The sequence below is a fragment of the Natrix helvetica genome, assembly GCF_964273705.1.
Source record: "Natrix helvetica genome assembly, chromosome: 10".
Lineage (NCBI taxonomy): Eukaryota > Metazoa > Chordata > Lepidosauria > Squamata > Natricidae > Natrix > Natrix helvetica.
In genome coordinates this window covers 16702318-16725288 of record NC_138561.1, presented here as the reverse complement: position 1 = coordinate 16725288, position 22971 = coordinate 16702318, and the positions used below count along the sequence as shown (strand labels likewise).

The 22971-nt window shown below is 43.1% G+C and overlaps 2 protein-coding genes across 4 annotated transcripts in view; one reads left to right on the top strand and one right to left on the bottom strand.

Moving 5' to 3' along the window:
• MYLK3 (myosin light chain kinase 3) overlaps nucleotides 1-9275 on the top strand; it is a 30267-nt gene extending 20992 nt beyond the window's left edge. For all 3 annotated transcript variants that reach the window (XM_081963673.1, XM_081963672.1, XM_081963674.1), the window contains exons 6-14: nucleotides 1573-1666; nucleotides 2972-3081; nucleotides 3774-3915; nucleotides 4445-4515; nucleotides 4802-4930; nucleotides 5813-5965; nucleotides 6852-6984; nucleotides 8609-8839; nucleotides 8902-9275. In XM_081963673.1, coding sequence (XP_081819799.1) covers nucleotides 1573-1666; nucleotides 2972-3081; nucleotides 3774-3915; nucleotides 4445-4515; nucleotides 4802-4930; nucleotides 5813-5965; nucleotides 6852-6984; nucleotides 8609-8692 — 916 coding nt within the window. In that variant the 3' untranslated portion in view covers nucleotides 8693-8839; nucleotides 8902-9275. The remainder of the gene's footprint in view (nucleotides 1-1572; nucleotides 1667-2971; nucleotides 3082-3773; nucleotides 3916-4444; nucleotides 4516-4801; nucleotides 4931-5812; nucleotides 5966-6851; nucleotides 6985-8608; nucleotides 8840-8901) is intronic.
• Nucleotides 9276-15759: 6484 nt separating this feature from the next.
• ORC6 (origin recognition complex subunit 6) lies at nucleotides 15760-22782 on the bottom strand. Its single transcript, XM_081963249.1, has 7 exons — nucleotides 22614-22782; nucleotides 21703-21832; nucleotides 20375-20538; nucleotides 20130-20219; nucleotides 18752-18864; nucleotides 17543-17617; nucleotides 15760-16406 (listed from the first exon to the last, which is right to left on the bottom strand). The coding sequence occupies exons 1-7, from the start codon at nucleotides 22676-22678 to the stop codon at nucleotides 16264-16266; spliced, it is 780 nt and encodes a 259-aa protein (XP_081819375.1). The 5' UTR covers nucleotides 22679-22782; the 3' UTR covers nucleotides 15760-16263.
• Nucleotides 22783-22971: the final 189 nt, after the last annotated feature.

Below are 22971 nucleotides of genomic sequence, written 5' to 3'. Positions count from 1 at the left end.
ACGATCACAGCACCCACATTCATAGAATAGAAGAATTATTTCAAAGGAAGTGCGTAAATAACATACTCAACCAGGCCAGTGAAAATTCTAGCAATTGTAAGTTGCTAAACTTAGTTAAAGCTCAACATAGGCTACTTAGATTTGCTGAACAGGGCTTAACAGGGGCTATTGCATAGCAAATCCAACTTTTTTTTTTTTTTTGGCTAGTGTAGGCATCTCAAGGCATTGTGCCCAGTCTGGAAATCACTTTTTCAACCATTAAACTATGCATATTGCACCAACTCGGCCCATATTGGTTCGGTGAAAGTCTTGCTCATTCCGAAGGCATGAAGTTGTAGAGGTTGGGATGAAGCCTTTGCAGTTGTCCATTCCACACCCAAAGAGATCTTGCTGTGTGTTGAAACCTCCTTGGCAAAACAACCTCGCCAATGTGTACTGGAAGCTTGGTAGAAACCTGATGCTGGAAGAAAGGTTCGGGAGGCACATTTGCTTTGATCTCATGACACTTTCTTGGGTAGCCCAGGGAAGAGAGACATGCCATCTGTGCTGCCATAGTTTGCTTCTAATGGATGGAAGATTAAGGTCACAAATTTCTCTTTGGCAATCTCAGCACACACTTCCTTGTAAAAAAAAAAAAAGGATTACCACTACTGGGTTTCCATTTTTGACCTTAGGAAAGTAGCCACTTGTATACATTTGTGACCTTAATATTTCTTATTGGGGGACATCTTTTTAAAAAATATAATTTTATTTATACATTTTTCTTTAACATATATAAGTGCTTAATAAACAGTGTGTTGTCTGAGTCAATTTAGCTATACATAATGATAGTAACAGGGGGACTCAGTGGCTAAGATGCTAAGCTTGTTGATCAGAAGGGTCAGCAGTTCGGCGGTTCGAATCCCTAGCACCAGAGTGAGCTCCCGTTACTTGTCCCAGCTTCTGCCAACCTAGCAGTTTGAAAGCATGTAAAAATGCAAGTAGAAAAATAGGAACCACCTTTGGTGGGAAGGTAACAGCGTTCCGTGCTCCTTTGGCATTTAGTCATGCCGACCACATGACCACAGAGATGTCTTTGGACAGTGCTGGCTCTTTGGCTTTGAAACAGAGATAAGCACTGCCCCCTAGAGTCGGGGATGTCTAGCACGTATGTGTGAGGGGAACCTTTACCTTTAGTGTAACTGATAGAAAATTAATAAAAAAATATTATTCCCTCTTTTTGGTTATTCATAGCTCAAGTACAACCGGCAAAGCATATACAATTACAGAGCCCTCCACCTGCTGCCTCCAGGTTGTCATATTTTGCTCCACAATGAAAGAATACAACCGGGGAGTAAGATTTTAACATAAGCACTAAACAACTGTCTGGAAAGATCAGGCTTAATCCTTCCTAAGCTGGGAGAAAGAAGAGCTTTTAGACTCCTGACCTCTTGATTCTGTTCCCTTTGTACTAGGTTATTTTTAATTGACGATAAGAATAGTTGGTCTCTGGAGGCATCGGCTGCATGTTGTCCCCCACCGAGTTGTTTTCCTTGTGGGTTTCATCGCTTTGTGTTCTCCATCTTTCAACAGGGGCCGTTTTGGTCAAGTCCACAAGTGTACAGAAAAGTCCACCGGACTCTGTCTGGCCGCCAAGATCATCAAAGTGAAATTAGCAAAAGAAAGGGTAAGGAGGGCGTCTTAAAAAAATAAAAAAGAAAGCAAGCAAAAGACCAATTAAGCGACCGCTTTATTTCAGTCAGTGTTAGGGTGGCTTTGATTTAAATCAAGTCAATTTAAGTGACGATTTAAATCATGATTTAACTCACTAGTAGAAAGGCTTGATTTAAATCATATCACAACAATTAATCAATGCAACAACTTGCCTCCAGAGGTTGTGAATGCTCCAACACTGGACGCTTTTAAGAAGATGTTGGATAACCCTTTGTCTGAAGTGGTGTAGGGTTTCCAGCCTAGGCAGGGGGTTGGACTAGAAGACCTTCAAGGTCCCTTACAACTTTTCTATTCTATTCTATTTCGACTCGATTTAAATCATAATTTTTAAAGAGCGACTGTCACCTCTGTCGTGAAATTGTGGGAATGCATCAATTCAGTGCATGTAATCTCAGTTTACTGAGCTTGGATTCATCAAATGAGTTTACCAAAAATGTAAATCTTGCAGAATATACAGCCTCATGCTACCTAACTAAGCTCCATTTCGTGCTGAATAAACTAAATTATTAACATATCTTAAATAGAAAACTCTTTAGATAGATTTTTTTTTACTCCAAAAGCATTTTATTAAAACAAATTTGATAAAAATTAAAAATAAATCTGACTTAAATCAAAACAGCCCATTTTTTAAATCTCTTTTTTAAAAAATCATTGATTTTTATTCACCCTGGTCAGTGTTTTCTCTGCAAAGCAAGATCCTTTCATAAGGACATAGCTAGATATAAAAACCATCTTGTAGTAGTCCACAGGTTAAGGCGTGGTGGATAACCTTTTTCTCCTCACGTGCCGAAACACCCATAATGCAATGCGCCCTGCCTCCCTGTGCATGCACGCATGACCCCTCTTCCTCCCCCTTTCCCTGCATATGCGCACGACCACCTCGTGCTCCGCCCGTGCATGCGTGTGACCCGCCCATGCCCTGATTTGGGCCTAGGGGGCCTCCTAGGAAGTCTCCTGGGACCAAAATTGGGGCGTGGGGGTGCTCTATGCGCTTCCTCTCACCCCCCTCACATGCACATGGGCCCCCATGCATGCTTGCATGTTTGCTGAATGTGTGGCAGAGACCCAAAAATTAGCTGGCTGGCAGTACGCGCATGCACATGCATGGTGGAGCTGAGCTGAGCGACGGCTCGCGTACCTATGCCATGCATGCCATAGGTTCACCATCATGGGGTTAAGGTGTTGGATTGGGAGCATGGATGTCTCCTTTCCTGCTGTCTGGTATTGCTAATGACATATTTCGTTACTCACGTTTCAGGAAGAAGTGAAGAATGAGATCAATATAATGAACCAGTTAAGTCACGTCAATCTAATTCAACTCTATGACGCTTTTGAGAGCAAGAACAACCTCACCTTAATTATGGAATAGTGAGTTGCAAAACACCTTTGAAGCATTTTTTTGAGATCTCTCAGAGACTGGGATACGTGGACCATTTTGGTAGAAGTAGCTGGGATGATAGGACGTTTCCTAACGCGAGACAAGATTATAAGATGATATAAGGATGATGATTTTTAAAAGCAATATTTTTTTTAAAAAAGAGCAGACACATTTGAAAGGTTTTGGACCTCTAACGCAGATGGGTCCTTGACTTATGCCGACAACTGAGCCCCGAATTTCTGTGGCAAAGTGGAACAGTTGTTAATTTTTCGCCCATTTTGCGTCCTTGCTTGCTAGAGTTGATAAGTGGATAACTGCAGTTGTTCAATTAGTAACACATTTGTTCAGGGAATCTGGCTTCCCCATGAACTTTGCTTGTCAGAAGGTCGCAAAGGGGATGACGTGACGACCCCCAGCACACTGCAATCGTCATAAGTACATGCCAGTTGCCAAGCATCCGATTTTCATCGTGTGATGGGGATGCTGCAACATGCATGGATGGAGGCCCTCCTTGTATCACAATTAAAAATCAAAAGTCAGTGCCTGTGTATGACCTGGGGGGAAGGGTTGCCACTTCCAAGGGGTTTTTTGGGTGGTGGCGGTGGAGAGAGGGGAGATATGTAGTTGTCCCACCTCCGTAATAACCGTCCTTGTTCCACGCTGCCTTGTCTTGTTCCACCAGTGTCGATGGTGGGGAACTATTTGACCGGATCATAGATGAAAACTACAATCTTACCGAGTTGGATGCTATCTTATTTACCAAACAAATTTGTGAAGGAATTTACTACCTGCATCAACAGTACATCCTTCATCTTGATCTGAAGGTAAGTTTGTAACCTACCAGGGGTGGGATTCAGCCGATTCGGATTGGTTCGGGCAAACCGGATGCTAAATTTACATCTCGTTCGCCGAACCGGTAGGTGCAAGGACTGGCTGGCCCCGCCCACCTCACCCCTCCCCTCCCAGGAATCTCCACGCAGCCCATTTTGAATGCCTGTTAAGTGCATGGCCTGCATGGAGGCTCTAGGAAGGCAAAAAATGGGCCTCCCGGAAGTGCCGGAATTCTGGAAATGGGCCCATTTCTGGCCTCTGCAGGGCCTCTGGAACCAGGGGGGAGGCTGTTTTTGCTCTTCTGGAGGCTCAAGGAAAGCCTCTGGAATTTGGGGAGGCAAAAATGCCCCCCCCCCCATGGTGCAGGAGGCCGAGTAGGCAACGCCCACCAAACAACCCAGCAGACAACCAGTTGCTAAAATTTTTGAATCCCACCCGTGGAATCTACTACCAGTATACATGAATTCGGGAAAAGGGCTCTAAAGATTAAGCTTTAAGCTTGTCCGCTGTCTTCTTTTGTAGCCCGAGAATATCCTCTGTGTGAGCTACAGTGGGAACCAGATCAAAATAATTGATTTTGGACTCGCAAGGAGGTAAGTCTCCCCGCTCCTTTTTATGCTTTGTTGATGTTTTCTTTATTCCTTCGCCATCTCCTCCCTTGTAGACTGTAAATATTTGGTGATCTCGTCTGGAAGTTCACTAAAACGCCACCCCATTGCCATGGTGACCGAGCTTTCACTCCAAGGGCCTTCTTGCTAGAATGCGACAGCGATCACAATATCTTTGCACCCCGATGCCTCTATCGCTATAAACTCATTGCCTATCCCTGCCTCTCTGTGCTCACCAACCCTCTGTCTCCCTTTCTCATCTTTGCTAAAGGTACAAGCCTCGTGAGAAGCTGAAAGTCAATTTTGGCACGCCCGAATTTTTGGCTCCCGAAGTCATCAACTATGATTTTGTGTCCTTCCCAACGGACATGTGGAGCGTAGGCATCATAGTGTACATGCTGTGAGTAAACCCTGCTTTTTTTCTTTAAAGGAAGGAAAGGGGGCCATTCTCAACGACTGCTCGGTAGGGAAGACCAGGATAGAACATTTGAGAGGGCCAGACTTGCAAGAGATGGTTGGACCTTTCAGGTAGTTGTCATTTTGGTTCCCTTTATGACACAGTGGGCCCGATGGCTCAGTGGCTAAGACCCTGAGCTTGTCGATCAGAAAGGTCAGCAGTTCGCTGGTTTGAATCCCTAGGGCCATGTAACAGAGTGAGCTCCTGTTACTTCTCCCAGCTTCTGATGACCTAGCAGTTCGAAAGCAGGTAAAAAATGCAAATAGAAAAATAGGAACCACCTTTGGTAGGAAGGGAACAGCGTTCCGTGCGCCTTTGGCATTGAGTCATGCCGGCCACATAAGTATAATCTTTATTGTCATTGTACTTAAATACAACGAAATTGGTTTCATAGGGGGCAGTGCTCATCTCCGTCTCAAAGCTGAAGAGCCAGCGCTGTCCGAAGATGTCTCCGTGGTCATGTGGCTGGCATCACCTGTGACTTTACTGCCAAGTCAACCCTGATTTCTGAGCTATTCTTTTCTTCTGGCAGCTCTGCGCATGCACACACTGGGAACAGGCTCCAGCTGTTTTTCTGCCTCACTGCTGTCTAGCTCTGAAGGCAGCTGAGAACTGGGAGATGGCCTCGGCTCCGTCTCTGCCTCCGATGCAGAGCCCTCGTCCGAGCCTTCCCCAGCCTCCAGGACTGGTCCATGCTCCTCCCTGCTCCGCTGGCCACAACACATTTTGGCCCTTTTCCCAAGCAGTTGGAGCTCTGTCCTCCAAACTGTGGATTATGCGCAACACCTCAAGCATCTCCAAGCAATGTCTCCTTTCTCTTTTTAGGGTCAGCGGCTTGTCGCCTTTCCTTGGAGAGACTGACGCAGAGACCATGAATTACATAATCAACTGCAACTGGGATTTTGATGGAGAAGCATTTGAACAGGTGTCGGAAGAGGCCAAAGACTTTGTTTCCAGACTTCTAATAAAGGAAAAAAGGTGCTAACTTGCTATGGGGTATCCCAGCTCTCATTCCAGGCCTTTCCAGGTCTCTCCCCTATATGCATATCCTGCCTTGTTATGGAATGGATTGAGTTGCCTGCACCCAATCCGCCCCGAGTCCCTTTCGGGAGAGGGGGCGGTATATAAGTGCTAATAATAAATAAATAAATAAATCCATCATGCTTATTCTATATATTGTGGCTTAAGATGTACAGATCAGACTAACGTGTGCCTATACAGGAAGTCCTCAGCTTAGGATCATATTTGGGCACAACATTTCTGTGTCTAAGCAAGACAGTTGTTAAGTGAGTTTTGCCCCGTTTTACAACCTTTCTTGCCACAGTTACTCAATGTATTCGCAATTGTCAAGTTAGTATCATGGTTGATTGAACTTGGCTTCCCCATTGACTTTGCTTGTCAGAAGATTCACAAAAGTAGTGCTATCTGGGACACTACAACAGTCATAAATACATGCCAGTTGCCAAGTGTCTCAATGTCGATCACATGGCCACAGGGAGGCTGCACCAGGGGTGGTACTCACTTCCCTACTGGTTCGCAAATGTGAGCGCATGTGCGTCCGCGCATGCGCTCTGCCTTAAAAAAACCCAACCTAAATGGGATGCCGTAGAGCCGAGTGGGCGGGGCCAGCTGCAATTTCCACTATCGGTTCAGACGAACTGGCAGAATACCAGGTCTGGGCTGCACCAATCGTGTGAGAAACAGCCACAAGTCCAGTTTTTTCCCCGTGCCATTATAGCTTTGGTCGCTAAATGGACCGTTGTTAAGCTGAAGACTACCTGTAGGTCTACCAGCATGCTCTGCGCTGCAACCTGTCCCTTCACAAATGCTTTTTTTCTCCCTTTCTCTGATCCTGACATCCCAGTGGCAGAATAAGTGCAGCCAACTGCTTGAAACACGAGTGGCTGACCAACCTGTCTGCCAAGGCGAAGAGATCGAAAGTTCGCTTGAAGTCTCAGATGCTTCTACAGAGATACATGGCCCAGAAGAAGTGGAAGGTAAATGCCATGCTGCTCCCCTTTTTTCTGAGCTCCATATTGCTGTTGTGTTCTGTTGGCCCCTCCAGCAGCCAAATCAGAGGAGGAGGAGGCGTCAAGGCAACCTTAGACCTCCAAGAGGGAAGAGGGAATGGAGCTGGGAGAGAGACAGACAGACAGACAGACAGACAGAGACAGAGGTGGAGACTGGGCCATCCTTCAGCCCTCAGATCGAGAGTCAACAGCCCCCATGACTGGAGGTGGCTGATGAGGAAGAGGAGGAACAGCTGGGTCCAGTGCCTGATGCATGGATGCGCAGAAGGCAGAGGAGAGGAGGGCAGTGGAAATCCATGGGCCAGTCCTTGGGAGGGTAGAGCCAGCACTGCTAATGAAGCCCCACCCACGCTCTGGGGATAAAAGGCAGGCGACGGAGATGAATTGATGTAGCAGACAACTATTCATCTCCCTGCTGGACAGACTTGGATCCAGCAACATTATCCTGGAAGATGTATGTTTACCGTCATTCGTGACAATATTTCTGAAGAGAAGCCCAACGTAAACACAATTATGCCTCTTTTTCTCTTAAATTTCATCAATACTTTGTATATCCGAACTGTTCTATCTACCAGCAAGCTAGTTTTAAGCAACATTTAACTTGATCTAGCGGAAGATACATATTAAACATGATTGTCCCAAAGGTGCTTTTTCAAGAGTCAACTGGACTTTCTGGTTTTTCTTTGAAGACGTTTTGCTTCTCATCCATTCTTCAGCTTTGAAGAAGCTTCTTGGATGCGAAGTGAAACATCTTCAAAGAAAAATCCAGAAAGTCCAGTTGACTCTTGAAAAAGAGATACTGAACACGATGACTAGACAGCTGGTCTAAAGTCCCAGGTAGTGTGGAGTATATAAAAACAGAGGGATAGAATCAAGATCACGTGAAGTGTTAATACGACTTTATAATGCCTTGGTAAGGCCACACTTGGAATACTGCATCCAGTTTTGGTCGCCATGATGTAAAAAAGATGTGGAGATTCTGGAAAGAGTGCAGAGAAGAGCAACAAAGAGGATTAGGAGATTGGAGGATAAAACATATGAGGGACGGTTGCAGGAATTGGGTAGGTCTAGTTTAATGAAAAGAAGGACTAGGGGAGACATGATAGCAGTCTTCCAATATCTCAGGGGCTGCCACAAAGAAGAGGGAGTCAAACTATTCCCCAAAGCACCTGAGGGCAGGACAAGAAGCAATGGGTGGAAACTAATCAAGGAGAGAAGCAACTTAGAACTGAGGAGGAATTAGAACTAAGGTCGAATTTCCTGACAGTTAGAACAATTAATCAGTGGAACAGACATTGCCTCCAGAAGTTGCGAATGCTCCAACACTGGAAGTTTTAAAGATGATGTTGGATAGCCATTTGTCTGAAACGGTATAGGGTTTTCTGCCTAGGCAGGGGGTTGGATTAGAAGACCTCCAAGGTCCTTCCAACTCTGCTATTGTATTGTATTGTATTCTATGCTATGCTATTCTATTCTGGTGGGGAATCTCAAAAATCTGTACGAATGTTGAATGTTCTGGTGAAGGTACAATCCAAGCCCGGAGGAAACTTGCAAGAATCTTGTTTTTTCATCATGTTTCTTTCTTTTACAGAAGCACTTCCATGTGGTCACAGCTGCCAACAGGTTGAGAAGATTCCCTAACATGACCGAGTTTCCAGCTGCTGAAGATAACTGAGATTGGGTGATTTTAGGGACCCCGTCCATTTCCACCAGTTTCACGTTTTCTTTCCTCCTCTTCCTCAATTGTACATCCAGTTGTCTGGTTAGGTTGCCGCCCTCAAGGCTAAGAAGATACCTTGGGACTTCCCTACAGTAAGGGGAGGTCTGACTGAATGGGTTGTAAGACTTACAACCCATTCAGTCAGACCTCCCCTTGGTGTAGAGAGGAAGAAACCTCCCCTTGCAAGAGGAGAGGAAGAAAACTGCTTGGATCATACCTCTTAGACTTTCATTTCCGAAATTACACATTAGTGGTTAGGAATGGCTTTTTCTGCTAGGGACCGGTTGTCTTATTTTTAAGAATGTTAGGGTTTTGAGCATGGGTGGAAGGTTGAACTTCCTCAAGCAGAAAATGTAGCTTCTGCAAGAGTTGTGATAGTTATTTTCTGAATTCGTATTTTTGCTTTGAAAGTACAACTTTGGGTAGTGATCAATAGCTTTAAGCACATTTGCCAAGACATTGTATTGGGATTAGAGTCCCTCTTTGGAGGGACAGAAATGTGAAAAATAAATAAAATTAGTTATCTTTTATACACTCACTTATGGCTTCTCTTTTGCTTTGCTTTCCTAAGTACTTTACTTTTTTTTTTTTTTTTTAAAAAAAGATGAGCTGTATAATTATTTGCCACTATTTTGGACGTCATAAGGATATCAACTTGGGGTTTTGTGGGAAATGGGAGATAAAAATAAAAATGATTTAATGATTTGTTGTTCTGACCCAGACTTCCGTAAAAAGCACGAAGCAGAGTCTTGGTCCTGGCAAAACCCTTTTTATTTACACGACTGTGAATTGCCTTCTTTCAGTCAGCCAGGCTTGGCAAACAGTCTTTCAGAGGAATATTTATCAACACGAACCTTATCTCGTCTGGAGAGCTGCCAGATAACTAGTTTCCAAACACAGGACAAGGCAAAACTTGGCACAGAGTCTCTTATAGTCATAGACAGAACTTTCCACACTTGAACCAACCAAATGTACGAATTGTTTCCTGCAAAAGCCCACTCCCCATTCGCTCCTCTTTTGTTTCCCATGAGAGGGGTCTGTCGCTGCAAGGTTCGCGACATACTTGAGCCCGGGTTCGCCTGTCTGGGCCTTCTGGGTTCTCCCTTGGGTGGGAGAACGAGCCCCGGTCCTCACCGGGAATTTGGAGGGTCCACACGTGGACGAAGGCCGCAAATTAAGACACCACACAAAGAGTTAGTTCGAGGTAGGCAAGCACAGTGCTTGGAGGATGTATGGCTACATTCCTCCTGACATGTTCTGTACAGACCCTTTTTATTAAGCAGTTTTTTTAGGGCGGGGGAGTGGACACATACAAGGAAATACCTTCAGTAATTTTCCACAAGAAGACAATTAATAGGTATGTAGCAGTTAAGGAGTTTTCAAAAACATCCCTAATAATGCATCGTATACACAGTTAGATATTTGCAGTTAACCAACAACCTATACAAACGCTATGCTAAGCTAGATAAACGGTTAGTTAAATATTGTGGTCCGCAAACATCCTATACACAGTTAGATATTTGCAGTTAACTATCAACCTATGCAAGCATTATGTATGTTAAAGGTCACATTCTTATGGCCTACTTTCGTTTCAGCTTCAACAAGGCCTGAACCAAACTACTGTCATGCATTCACATCTCCTCTGTTTTTGTTTTAAAAGGAGGTCAATATCCCTCCAAGGCTATGCGTTCCTCTAACAGCCCACCCTCCGGCAGGCAGTGAGAAGAACCATTCACCTTATCCGGGAATTGAAGCTCACTTTCTGTATCGGAGTCTGAATCCGAAAATGTTAACAATGGTTGTTTGCAGGTGTCATGCGAGGAGGGTAACAAGTGTTGCAGTAGGTTTAAATCTTTGCGAGTAGCATCAATTTCTTTATCTATGTCACCCAGGCGAGTACGCAAAAACCTGAGCAGTTTTCCCATAACACAAGGACCAATGATACAAGCAATCAAAATCAAAATCAAAGGACCTATAAGGGCTGAAAGCAAAGTTGTAAGCCATGGAGAAAAGTTAAACATTCCTTGATACCATGTGTGAGACTTGGAGCGTTCTGACTCTCTATCTTTCAATCGGGTATTTAATTCTGCCATAGAATCAAGCACAATGCCTGAACTGTCAGTATAAAAACAGCATTCTTCTTTTAAAGCTACACATTAGCCGCCCTGTTTTAAAAATAACAAATCCAATCCTCTTCTATTCTGTAAAACAACTTCAGATAGTGAAGTAAGAGAATTCTGGAGAGCAACCATAGATTGAAAAGGTACTGCAGAACCTATGGCCTCATAAAATGGTGGTTGGAAAAAAAAGGCACATCCAGCACTCCGGATCAGCATTAGGAAAGGCATGACTGTTATTAAGAGCAAAATAGGAGAAAGAAATAAGAGACAATAAGGCTTATTACTTAAAAATATACAGTTAACTACATTAACACATGTTACATTTTTAGGAACTGCTACTATCAATATATACAAAGCAATTGCATCAGAGGGAGGATCATAAGCAATTAATCCTCAATGAAAGATAGTCTTATAATTCGAACCAATGAAGTGTTGAATTACTGCAGGCAAAATTCAAACAGGATCCAAGCATATAAAAAGCAAATGTTTCATGTACAGTTCAAGTCAGTGTGTGTAATGTTAGTTGCACCCATAGATGTTTATTGCAGTCACTGTTCAAATGAGTTTTTTGGTGAGATGACAAAACAAGTAAACATAAACAAATGATGACTAATGATGACTAAAAACTTGGCAAAAATGGCAGCACATAAGTTGTCGTGTCGTTGTTTCAGCACTGCTTTGGTGGTTTTTGGTTTTTCATATCACTGGACAGCTGTTTTGGCAAGATCGTATTGGCCACTGCTGTCTGTAAAGTCATCTTGGTCATCTCTGGAACTGGATTTGGGAACTGGTATGACAATATTCTTGTCTAGACAAACATCACGTACTAGAATCCATAAAAATCTGTAAAAGCAAGCACAGCATATCCTCGTCCCCCTTGCGGGGGAGGCAAACAAACTTTTTAAATCTATTGTGTTACCTATGCCAAATTAGCCAAATTGGGGTACACCAAATTACTAGGTACCCAAAATCCCTCCTTTTTTATATGTTTGAAAAAACAGTCCCTGAAGGACCAATTAACACGTTCCACAATGGCTTAACCTGTGGAATTATAAGGAAAAACCCAAAAATTAAAACTGGTGCAATTAGTACAAAATTACAAAAAGGCCAATGAAAAATAGGCCAGGCCATTGTCAGTTTTGTTTAAAAAAAGTTTGCCCAAGGCAATAAAGGCTGAAAAAAAAATGTGGCCAAAAATGAAAAATAGATAATACAATAATAATACAATAGTAGAGTTGGAAAAAACCTTGGAGGTCTTCTAGTCCAACCCCCTAACTAAATAAATGAATTTAGTTCTAAGGAGCCAAAAAAAAGAAAACATAGGTGACATCCATTTGCCATAGTGATTAGAGGCCAAATCATAAAAATGAACTTCTTTGTCCCCAGAGGGGGATGCCCCAAAACACTGGGAACAAAATAAAACAATTTGCTTGGCCTGGTTGAGTGGCATATGGCAAAATTGTGCCAGTCCCCAGGCATTTTGATGAGAAAAAAAATAATCAAAAATAAATCTAAAGAAAAAAAAAACATAGTTTCTAAAAAATTAAAAATAAATTGACACACATAATAAAAGTCAGAAATATAGTTAAAAAGCTTATTAAAAAAAGATGTGAAAAAATAAAATAGCAAAAAACAATTTTTAGTGTTACAAAAACAACAATATTGCAAGGTAGGAAACTTTCATAAGAGTCCTTATCCAAAAAAAACAGTCTTATGAAAGCAAAGAATTGAGAACAATAGGCAAGCAGAAAAGCCATACAGACCACATAGTCAATTAAAAGACACTGAAAAAAAAATTATTTTGAAAATAAAATAAAAAAATCAAATTTTGGAATAGAAAAAATAATGTTAATAAAATCAGTCCAATTTCTACAAAAAACCCAAGGTTATTAATTTAACTGCCTAAAAAAATGGCAAAAAGATTTAAAACGGAGTCTGTTGTCTTTAAAAAAAAAACATCAAAAGAATTAGCTGACAAGTTACGCAAACCACAAATGGAATGCTCAAAATCTCATTAATCTTTTGAACTGTGGCAAGGGCACAAAAAAAAGAAAAAATAAATCAAATAAAAAACTTTAGATAGCGGCAGACAAAAACGGACAAATCCAAACAAAGATTCCCCAATAGCTGCCATAAATTAATTAGCAAAATAACTCCTTTCAAACAAAAAAGGTTGGAACAAAAAAGACTATAACATTTTATGCAGTCATGCTTTATTAAAACTATCTACAATTCATACAATACAATACACTACAATACAATAACAGAGTTGGAAGGGACCCTAGAGGTCCTTCAATCCAACCCCCTGCCTAGGCAGGAAACCTATACCATCTCAAACAAATAACCATTCAACATCCTCTCAAAGATCTCCAGTGTTGGGCCATTCACAACCCCTGGAGGCAAGCCGTTCCATTGACCAACGGCTCTTAGAGGCATTCACAGGTATCACTGGGGCAGTTCATACACACACTCATGGTAAAAATGAGCAAACACTCATTCTCCCTGCTCCTCCTGCTTCCTTCCAAAGAATGACCCAGAAGGAAGAGTGGGTGGGAGGAGGGGGAAATTCACACAGGCAATCACGTGGACCTCTGAAGCCATTCACTTATCACTCCCTGGGACATGGGAGACACATATTCACATTCATACTGCAATCAAACCTTCATGCTTGCTCATGCCAAACAATTTGGAAATGATAACACACATGCATACACACACATACCATTCTTTATATAAAAGGGAATCAAACTACATTCATACCAACTTTTACCGTCAACCTACTCACATTTGCACTACAATCATTAATTTCACATATAAAAATCCCATTTCATTCTTTCTTCATGCAAGGCAGTTATTACAATTACTTCAGGGAGCTGTACAGAAGCCAATGAGCTCCATTTTCTATTATTAAAGGATCTCAACTTCCCTCCATGTCTGGAGATGATCACGCACTAGATTGTTAATGCCTGTCTCTGCCCTGGGGTGTTCGTTTCTTAATTTGGATCTGCCAGCGGACGCTGGCTAAGTTTTAAAGATCCAAATTCTATCTTGATATCCCAGCACGCGCTGGCATTTTTAAATATCAAGATGTATAAAAACAATGTACAGAGATGTTTGTCCACACATTGTTTGCATTCAGCCAGGGTTCTAGGTTGACTCATGCTGGCATATTTTTAAAGATCCAAGATGTATGGAGACTTTCATTAACACATCATTTGCATCTGGGTGGGGCCCTTGATTCATCTGATGGTGGCCAGAAAATCAGCAAATTTGTTGACAAAATCTAAATCAAAACTGCCTTCTGGAGGCCAGGTTTTTACTTTAGGACTAATAGAGTAGGTTGGTCAGAAAAATGTGCAGAGGGTGTTTACTCAGGTTGAAGGCAAACCTTTAGTAGGAACTTCCTTCATTTCATACATACATACAAGGCAACAAAGGCAGAAAAGGAGCCAGCCCGTGGATCTTACGTCAGGAAAGTCAGTAGGAGTTTCAGTAGGAAAAGAAGCAGAAGTCTCCGCCAGGGGAGCGGAGGAAGCGACTGAGACTTTGGGGGCCTCATAAGGAGGTGGTGAAACCTTTGGGGTTTCGTCCAAAGGAGAAAGATTAGGAACAAAAGAAACGGAAGAATCGTCTGAAGGAGAATTAGGATAGAGAGTAAGCGATAGATTTTCGAGAAAGCGGATAGACAGTGATGCTGTTAATCTTTTGGAGAGAATTAATACGCTTCACGAGAGCGAAAAGTTTCTCTCGGTGATGAGCAGAAACCTTTGAGCCCGAGGAGCCCATGACTTACGTGTGCACAGTGGCGCGTCCGGCCGGGTAAGTTCACAGGAGTGAAGGAGAGCACACCGCTAGACAACGATCGTGCCCATGAAGACGCCAATACAGGACTGGACGAGCCCCCAGATGTCGCTAATACAGGACTGGACGAGCCCCCAGATGTCGCTGCAAGGTTCGCGACATACTTGAGCCCGGGTTCGCCTGTCTGGTCCTTCAGGGTTCTCCCTTGGGTGGGAGAACGAGCCCCGGTCCTCACCGGGAATTTGGAGGGTCCACACGTGGACGAAGGCCGCAAATTAAGACACCACACAAAGAGTTAGTTCGAGGTAGGCAAGCACAGTGCTTGGAGGATGTATGGCTACATTCCTCCTGACATGTTCTGTACAGACCCTTTTTATTAAGCAGTTTTTTTAGGGCGGGGGAGTGGACACATACAAGGAAATACCTTCAGTAATTTTCCACAAGAAGACAATTAATAGGTATGTAGCAGTTAAGGAGTTTTCAAAAACATCCCTAATAATGCATCGTATACACAGTTAGATATTTGCAGTTAACCAACAACCTATACAAACGCTATGCTAAGCTAGATAAACGGTTAGTTAAATATTGTGGTCCGCAAACATCCTATACACAGTTAGATATTTGCAGTTAACTATCAACCTATGCAAGCATTATGTATGTTAAAGGTCACATTCTTATGGCCTACTTTCGTTTCAGCTTCAACAAGGCCTGAACCAAACTACTGTCATGCATTCACAGGGGTCAATCACCTTCGAGGTGTGGCTTTACTCCTAAGTCAACCCTGCTTTGTTGCAACTTGATTTGGAAATGCTTGGACAGTTTGATGGCACACTTGGATACTGGCAGAATCTTTGTCTTGACTTCAGTTTGAGATCTTGCTGCATTTTTCTTTCACCATCTAAATCCGTGTTTCTCAACCGTGGCCATTTTAAGATGGGACTTCAACTCCCAGAATTCCCCCAGCCAGTCATACTTAATTGCCTGCTCCACTCATTTATGATTAGGATATCATTACGGAGGCGACAAAGCTGTAATAGCTATTCTATTCTAATAATCCGGAAGCTGATATTTGGATTTATAGAATGAAACCACAAAGAAGACTGTTGCATAAATAAAAGTTTATTGGTGCTTCCAGAGAGGAATTAACACTAGTTATGGTTACAAAATTAAATAATCAAAGGGACCAATCTTAAAAAGATGTAATGGGTCCTTAAGTGTACTGCATGGTTGATTACGTCATTCCCACTCATTACACAAAGGGAGATAAAAGCAGGCATCTTGGATTAACATATATTCTTAATTTATGCATTTTATGGAAGAGTTAAGATTTTATTTTACTGCTGCATTAAGTGTGTGCTATAACTGACATGGAAATATCCTGCTGCCCAAAATCAGAGCCAAATCACAAAATCATCTGAAGTACAGTTGTATCAAACCAAAAACATGACTTACATTTTGCTGAAGTTATTAATGAGCTGAACACATTTAAAAGCAGGTCAATCTAGGCCTCAAGGTGGCCTTATCAAGGAATTCAAGTCTTCAGGGTTTTTTTTCCTCCCCTCTCCCAACAGATTAGTTCTCCAGACAATAGCCAGACATTTGCACTCACTGGAGGGACAACTCCACTGACACACTGTTGCTTTGTGATTTTGCAGCATTTTCTAAGATTCGTCGTTTCCATTCTTCATAATCTTCCTTAGGCTCAATTTCATTTTTGGGACGCTTGCGGGAGACTTTTGCTTCCAGAACTAACAGGGAAAAAAATAAGATATTTTTGTGTGTGTGTGTGTGTGTGTGTCTGTCTGTGTGTAGGGACAAACACAAACACACAGTTCTAAGAATCAGTTTTTCTTAGGACATCAGAATTAGTGGAGCCCTCTTGCTTGTTAAAAATTTGTTTGCGGCACTTCTAGCTGGTATTTAAATATGCTTTTGGGAATAGATTCAGGTGAACAACTTCAGCTTGGTTGTTATGAGAATTCTGGGGTTCGGTTTACAGAATTTCAAAACAGGATGGAATACCGTGTTCCAGCTATGAAAGCTGGGAATTATTTGAGGGCAGTAGAATGAGGATATTTCCTAGCTGAGGAACCTGCCCATAAATAGGTCCATCTTACAGCAGGGGTCACCAATCTTTCGGACCTCAGGGACCACTAAATTCATAATTTTAAATTCCGCAGACCACTAATATGACCTGCCTAATGACTAGCTGGGTGGGCGTGGCAAGGGGGGTCATGTGACTGGCCAACTTGATGTCTCTCACGTCAAGGGACGCCTCACCCCTCCCAGCCACTCCTCCCCTTCCTGCCGGGGCTCCTTAGGGCCCCAAGAGGAAGCAGTTGTTGGAGCTAAGCAGCTCCCAGGAGAAAGAGTTGGCAAAACAGCTGGCTCAGTTCAAATTGGATCTGACTGAGAAGGAGGCTCAGAAGAAGCACCTCACTGAAGACTAGGAGCATAGGTTTTCCAAGCAGAGGGAAGACCTGCAGGAGTGCAAGGCCAGGTGCCGGCACCTGGAGGCTCAGCGGGCTGAGATAGTCAGCCAGTTCCAGACCATGATGCAGTCCCACTAGAACAAGGTCCTCTGGCTCTTTGCCACCAGCGACACTTCCCTCCAGCCTTCACCCAAAGCTCCACACCAGGAGGTCGAAGCAGACCCCAAGTCGGAATTTCAGCCCCCCTCCGACCCACACAAAAAGATCATGAAGAGGGAAACTCTCTGCAGCAACACAAGCGTTCATTGCACATATCCATCCCAGGGGCTGTAGTTTGAGGACCTCTGATTTAGTGCAATATAAAAAATACAAATAATGTTTCTGCGGACCACCAACATTTTCTTTCGGGCCACCAGTTGGTGGCCGCTATCTTATAGTATGGTTGCCCTTACCTTCTTCCTTTGCAAGATCTTCCAGAAAGGATTTCTGAGGTTCTTCAAGCTTCATTGACAATGAATCACCTTCTCCTGGAAAAGAAGAAGAAACTATTGTCACGTTCGGGCAACATTTGAATGCACGACAATGGCTACATTCAATTGAATAAGCCACAAGAGATAAAACAGAACGAAGGAACTGATTTGTAGGAAACAGGACACCCAAGTCCAGAACATTATCAACTTAAGGTGGTGAGCATACCTAATACCTGCCACCTATTTTCCCCACAGCAATCTTTGGAGGTGGGTTGGGATGACAAAAAGGGACTGGCCGAAAGTCACCTATCCAGGTATTTGCTCTCCTTTCTGTCCACAACTGAAACTAGCTGTAAATAGTTGATTCAAACTGATCAACTCACATTTGATAATTCACGTCATAATTGCAGCTAGGATGGTATTTGCAGAAAATGGGAAAAAATGGAAGATATGGATGAAAACGTAGCTTGGAAAATATTAGAATCTGCAGAAATGAATAGGTGAACACTTGAAATTAAAGAGAAGGAACCATCTGATTATTATACCATATGGGAATTATTTAATCAATGGTTAGAGAATAAATATGAAAAGTGGAAAAAAGCAGACGAGTGAAATAGAGAAAATGTTTTAACCACGTTAAATAGGTAAAGAAGAGGATTGTTATAGTACTGCGATAGCGAACACAGGTGGCACACGGAGCCATTTGTTAGGGCACACGAACCGTTGCCCTGTCAGCTCAAGCATACATGCGTGCGCTAGCCAGCTGGCTTAGGCCTTCTTTAGAGGCCGTTTTTCGACCTCCGGAGGCTTCCTTGAAAACCTTGAAGTTTTTGCCAAAGGGCAAAAACCAGCCATATGAGCAAACCGGAAGTTACTTCCGTAGGGCCGTTTTTCGCCCTCCGGAACCTTCAGCAAAGCCTCCTGAAGGCTCCGGAGGTCAAAAATCGGCCCTAGGGACAAACCGGAAGTCACCATTCACCATTCTCTGGAGCCTGGAGAGGGCAAAAAACCCACACCAAACGAGTGGGGTGCTGGTCGCATGGGAGCCAAAAAGGTTAGCCATCACTGTTATAGTATTAGCAGTGGTGGGTTCCTACCAGTTTGGCTTACAAAAAAAGTGGAAGTGAGGTTTTTTTTTTTACAAGTTGCAAGAAGCGAAAACAAGACAAAAAAGCATAAAGAAAATCATACGGTTGATTTGTTGGCTAATCTTCTCTAACTGAGCGTGGAGACGGTCAAAGATGGTTTTCTTAACCCCTGATACGGACACCATTTTGGTTTTATCCACTTTAAGCTTCAAGGATCTGCAATGAGAAAGATTGAATTCATGAAAAGAGACTCTTGCCCAGTGATTTAAACTTACACCATAAACAGTTGCTGCTGCTATCAAATCTCTCAATTAGAAGCTCCCAGTTCGAATTTACATCCCGCCAGCTTCTCATCATTAACAAGCGACAAGTGCGTGAAATCTAGCAGACATTTGGTTTAAAAAAATCTGGCTAGCTAGCTATTCTTCTAGTGAAAAGCATCTCTTCTATACATTTTTTTAAAAAATAACTGGGTTCTTTTGCATCGTTCTAGAAATGTTTTTATTTTAAAGAGTGTTTTTTCGACAAACAAGAGCAGACTGTGAATTGACAATCCTTGGTAGACAAAAAGTATTTTACAAACCAAACCACATCTTCAAACCCCTCCACTGAGCCCCTCCACTGCCTCCCTAAATATTCCCAGGATGTGATATTTGGGGAAAGGGCTCCTCCCTGTGGAAGGATGGGTTAGAAGCTGGCATCAGACAATGGACCTTAGGAGAACCAGATAGCTTAGGAGTGCTACAACTACTAGGTTCTACCATATCTCAAAATCTAAAATGGACACCTAACATCAAAAACGTCATCAAAAGAGCACAACAAAGGATGTTCTTTCTGCGCCAACTCAAACTGCCCAAGGAGCTGCTTATTCAGTTCCACAGAGGAATCACTGAGTCTGTCATCTGCACCTCCATAACTGTCTGGTTTGGTTCTACAACCCAACAAGACAGACACAGGCTTTGATGGATAATTAGAACTGCAGAAAAAACAATTGCTGCCAACCTGCCTTCCATTGAGGACCTGCATACTGCAAGAGTCAAAAAGAGGGCTGTGAAAATATCTACAGACCCCTTGCATCCTGGACATAAATTATTTCAACTCCTACCCTCAAAACGATGCTATAGAGCACTGCACATCAGAACAACTAGACACAAGGACAGTTTTTGACAGCTGACTTGGGAGTAAGGCCACAGGTAGACGATGAATGGTCCCTCCCAGAGGAAACAAAAGAGGAGCGAAAGGGGAGGGGAGTTTTGCAGGAGACAATTAGTTTGCGACTCTCTCTTGATTCCTGGCCAAGTTTTGCAGATATCGGCCTGGCAGCTCTCCAAGCCAGATAAGGTCTGTGACTGTAAATCCTCCCTTGAAAGACTTTGCTGGATGTGAATGAGCAGAATTCACAGCAAATTAATAAAAAGGACTTTTTGTTGGGAGTAGGAGTTTGCTTCATGCTCTTGGGAAGCCTCGGTCAAAACACTTACCTGCAAGCAGTATACAATGCCACAGTGGTGAACAAGGGTTTCGACAAATCGAGAGCCACCTGTTGAATTTCTGGCAGGCTGGATTCGTACCTGAAAGGACAGTCAAACATATTCTGTAAAACGTCTTAAAAGTTGCTAAGGTTGAGAGACCCTTGGCCTGAGGGTTTTGGAGAAGCAGCACCATACAAATCCCCATTAACATTTTTAACCGGAAGCAGAAACGGTCTTTCAAAACATCTTCCTACCTCTGCAGGATTTTGGATGCCAGATTTTCAGCTTCCAAGCAGGAGAACTGAACTGCTACCCCTCTGATGCCAACGTTGGATTGCAGAGCAAGGAGGCTTTCAAAGGATCTCAGGTAGCGCTGGTAAGTGGCTCTGTTCAGGCCGGAGAGTTTCACAAAATAACCCTTCAAAGGAAAAAAAAGACAACGAAGCCATAAAGTATTTTCCAAACCTATACAACCTATACTACTCGTCACCATTTAATGAAAGGTTATTTTATATTCCTTATGGGCATCAAACCATTTTTGTCCTTGTCTTGACAGTCTGATTTTTATTAAATTACTAGCTGATAACCGGGCATAGCCCAGGTATGTATTTATCCCAATCCTATATTAGAGGGAGCCTCCTTGTGGAGTACTGTGAAGCTGTTACCACTGCCGTACAATAGAAGCCAATTCCACTGCTGTACAATAGAAGCCATTTTAAGGCACAACAGGTTGTATCTTAACTTGAATCCAAAATGCCCACTATCACTGTCAAAGGTACTGTGACTTGACACTATAGATATAATTCAGTCCTTTTCATTTCAGCGACCCAGGCGTTCCGGAGTTATGCTGGAACACACACACGGACACACCCCAAGGGGTGCTAGAGGTGTCTTACCACGACAGTATTTGTTTCCAGAGAGTAAATTATCTATGTACCAAGTTTGGTTGGAATTGCTCAAGGCATTCCAGAGTTAGGCTGGAAAACACACACACACACACACAGACACACAGACACACACGCTGGTCTTGTTGTATTCGGGTCTTTTTCCGTGTAAGATTGAGATTGTCTTGGCAACATTTCAACATTACACCCGTGAAAATCTATGAAATCATATATATATGTATGTATGTATGTATGTATGTGTATATGTATATGTACATGTATATATATTTATGTGTGTATGTATGTACGTATGTAATGTTTAAAAGGCTGGTTGCCTCCCAAAGGTTGTGATAAATATTGGAATTGACAAAAAATGATAGCCTCACCATGGCAAGAATTGACACTTATGACGGCTGCAGTGTCCCGGGGGGTGGGGGTGTCATGCGATCCCCTTTTGCGTCTTTCCGGCAACCAAGTCAATGGGGAAGCCAGATTCACCAACCCACCCAGTTACGAACTGAACAACTGCGGCAAGGAAAGGCTCGTAAAACGGCACAAAAACTCACTGAAGCACTGCCTCGCTTAAAAACAGAAAAGAAAATGGGCTCAATTATGGTCGTAAATCGAGGCGTACGTGTAGCAATGCAAAGGAAAACATTTGGGAAGGAAACGGCAAGAGAACAGCTAAGATACTTTACTTTGTCCACTGGATTCCTTGTGAAGGTAGCAGCCAAGTCCAGGCAGATGATGGTACTGCTTGTGGGGCTCATCTGGGCTAGCAGGGGGGCACACTTCACTTGAGAAAGTCGGAGGCATTCCTCTGCTTTTCTGCAGAAGGACAAAAAAAGATTATTCATCAGTAGGAAAGGCAACAGAAGAGACGACATTAATTTCCTAGCACTTACGTCCACAGCTATGTAATTGCAACACCTAACCTTTAGCAATTAGATAATCTTTCCTACACGGAAGCCTGTGATAATACGAACGAATATGAGATGATGCGGAAGATCTTAGAATGCACAGAGATGGATAAATTGACCAAGGTAATTCAAGGAAAGGACAAAACAGAGTGCTATTTAATTTGGGGGAAATGGTATAAGTGGTTAAAGGATAGAAATAGGAAATAAAGAGTTTGGAAAATGTAGCTTGTATTATAGAAGAAGTAGGAATTAGCAATAAGAATGTAGGAAAAGCAGGATTTACAGAAGTAGGAAAAGCAATATATTAGTAGAAGAACAACAAAGACTGTCTAATACAAATAACCAAACATAGACTGATAAGCAAAAGAGCAAGAAATGATAGGATCATATTTGTAAAATTAGAATGTATTGAGAGGGAAATAGTCTTTGTAAAGATACACCTCCATAGCCAGAGGCAGTCTACGTCTCATCCCCAATCCTCTCTGCTGGGGCCAGAGGCGACGTAGGAGTGGATAAGGACACCGCCCCCCTCCGCCCCGATATGCGAAGTCTTCCAGGGGCGATGGACTACACGACCCATAATCCCCGGCCAGCAAAAATAAAGAAATAAATGGGACTGCTCCTTGGGGGGGGGGGGGAGAAGATTACGGTCCAGCTACATCCAACTGCAACCCCCTCGCCCCCATCACCTGATAACTCCGGGAGTGGAGACCCCCAACTTGGCCGCCCAGCGCTGCAGAACCTCCCGCTCCATTCTCCTTCCACGCCTCTCTTTTCCCGCGCTGCCGGAAGCCCATTCAAAAGAAACCCACCTTCGGCCACGCCCCTTTCAACGTCGCTCTTCCTCCTCCCCCGACGTTCTCACCCCGCCCACCTTCCTTTTCTATGACGCGCTAAAAAGGAAGGGCGGGGGTGGAGAGGAGTCGAAGTCCTAAGGGAAAAAAAAGGAAGCAGGGCTTGGCTTCCGATTGGTCCGGGTCGCCCTACACCTCAGCCGTTCCGCTGTCCGCCGAGCCAATGGGGAAGGCGAGGGGAAAGAGTGGCGGG

What these genes read in the sequence shown, in the direction of transcription:
- ORC6 (XM_081963249.1), bottom strand. Translation starts at nt 22,678, where the DNA reads ATGGAGCGGGAGGTTCTGCAGCGCTGGGCGGCCAAGTTGGGGGTCTCC. An exon ending in CAAGGAATCCAGTGGACAAA is followed by an intron (nt 20,539 to 21,702) that starts GTAAAGTATCTT and finishes TTTCCTTTGAAG; the next exon opens with GGTTATTTTGTGAAACTCTC. An exon ending in GCATCCAAAATCCTGCAGAG is followed by an intron (nt 20,220 to 20,374) that starts GTAGGAAGATGT and finishes CTGTCCTTTCAG; the next exon opens with GTACGAATCCAGCCTGCCAG.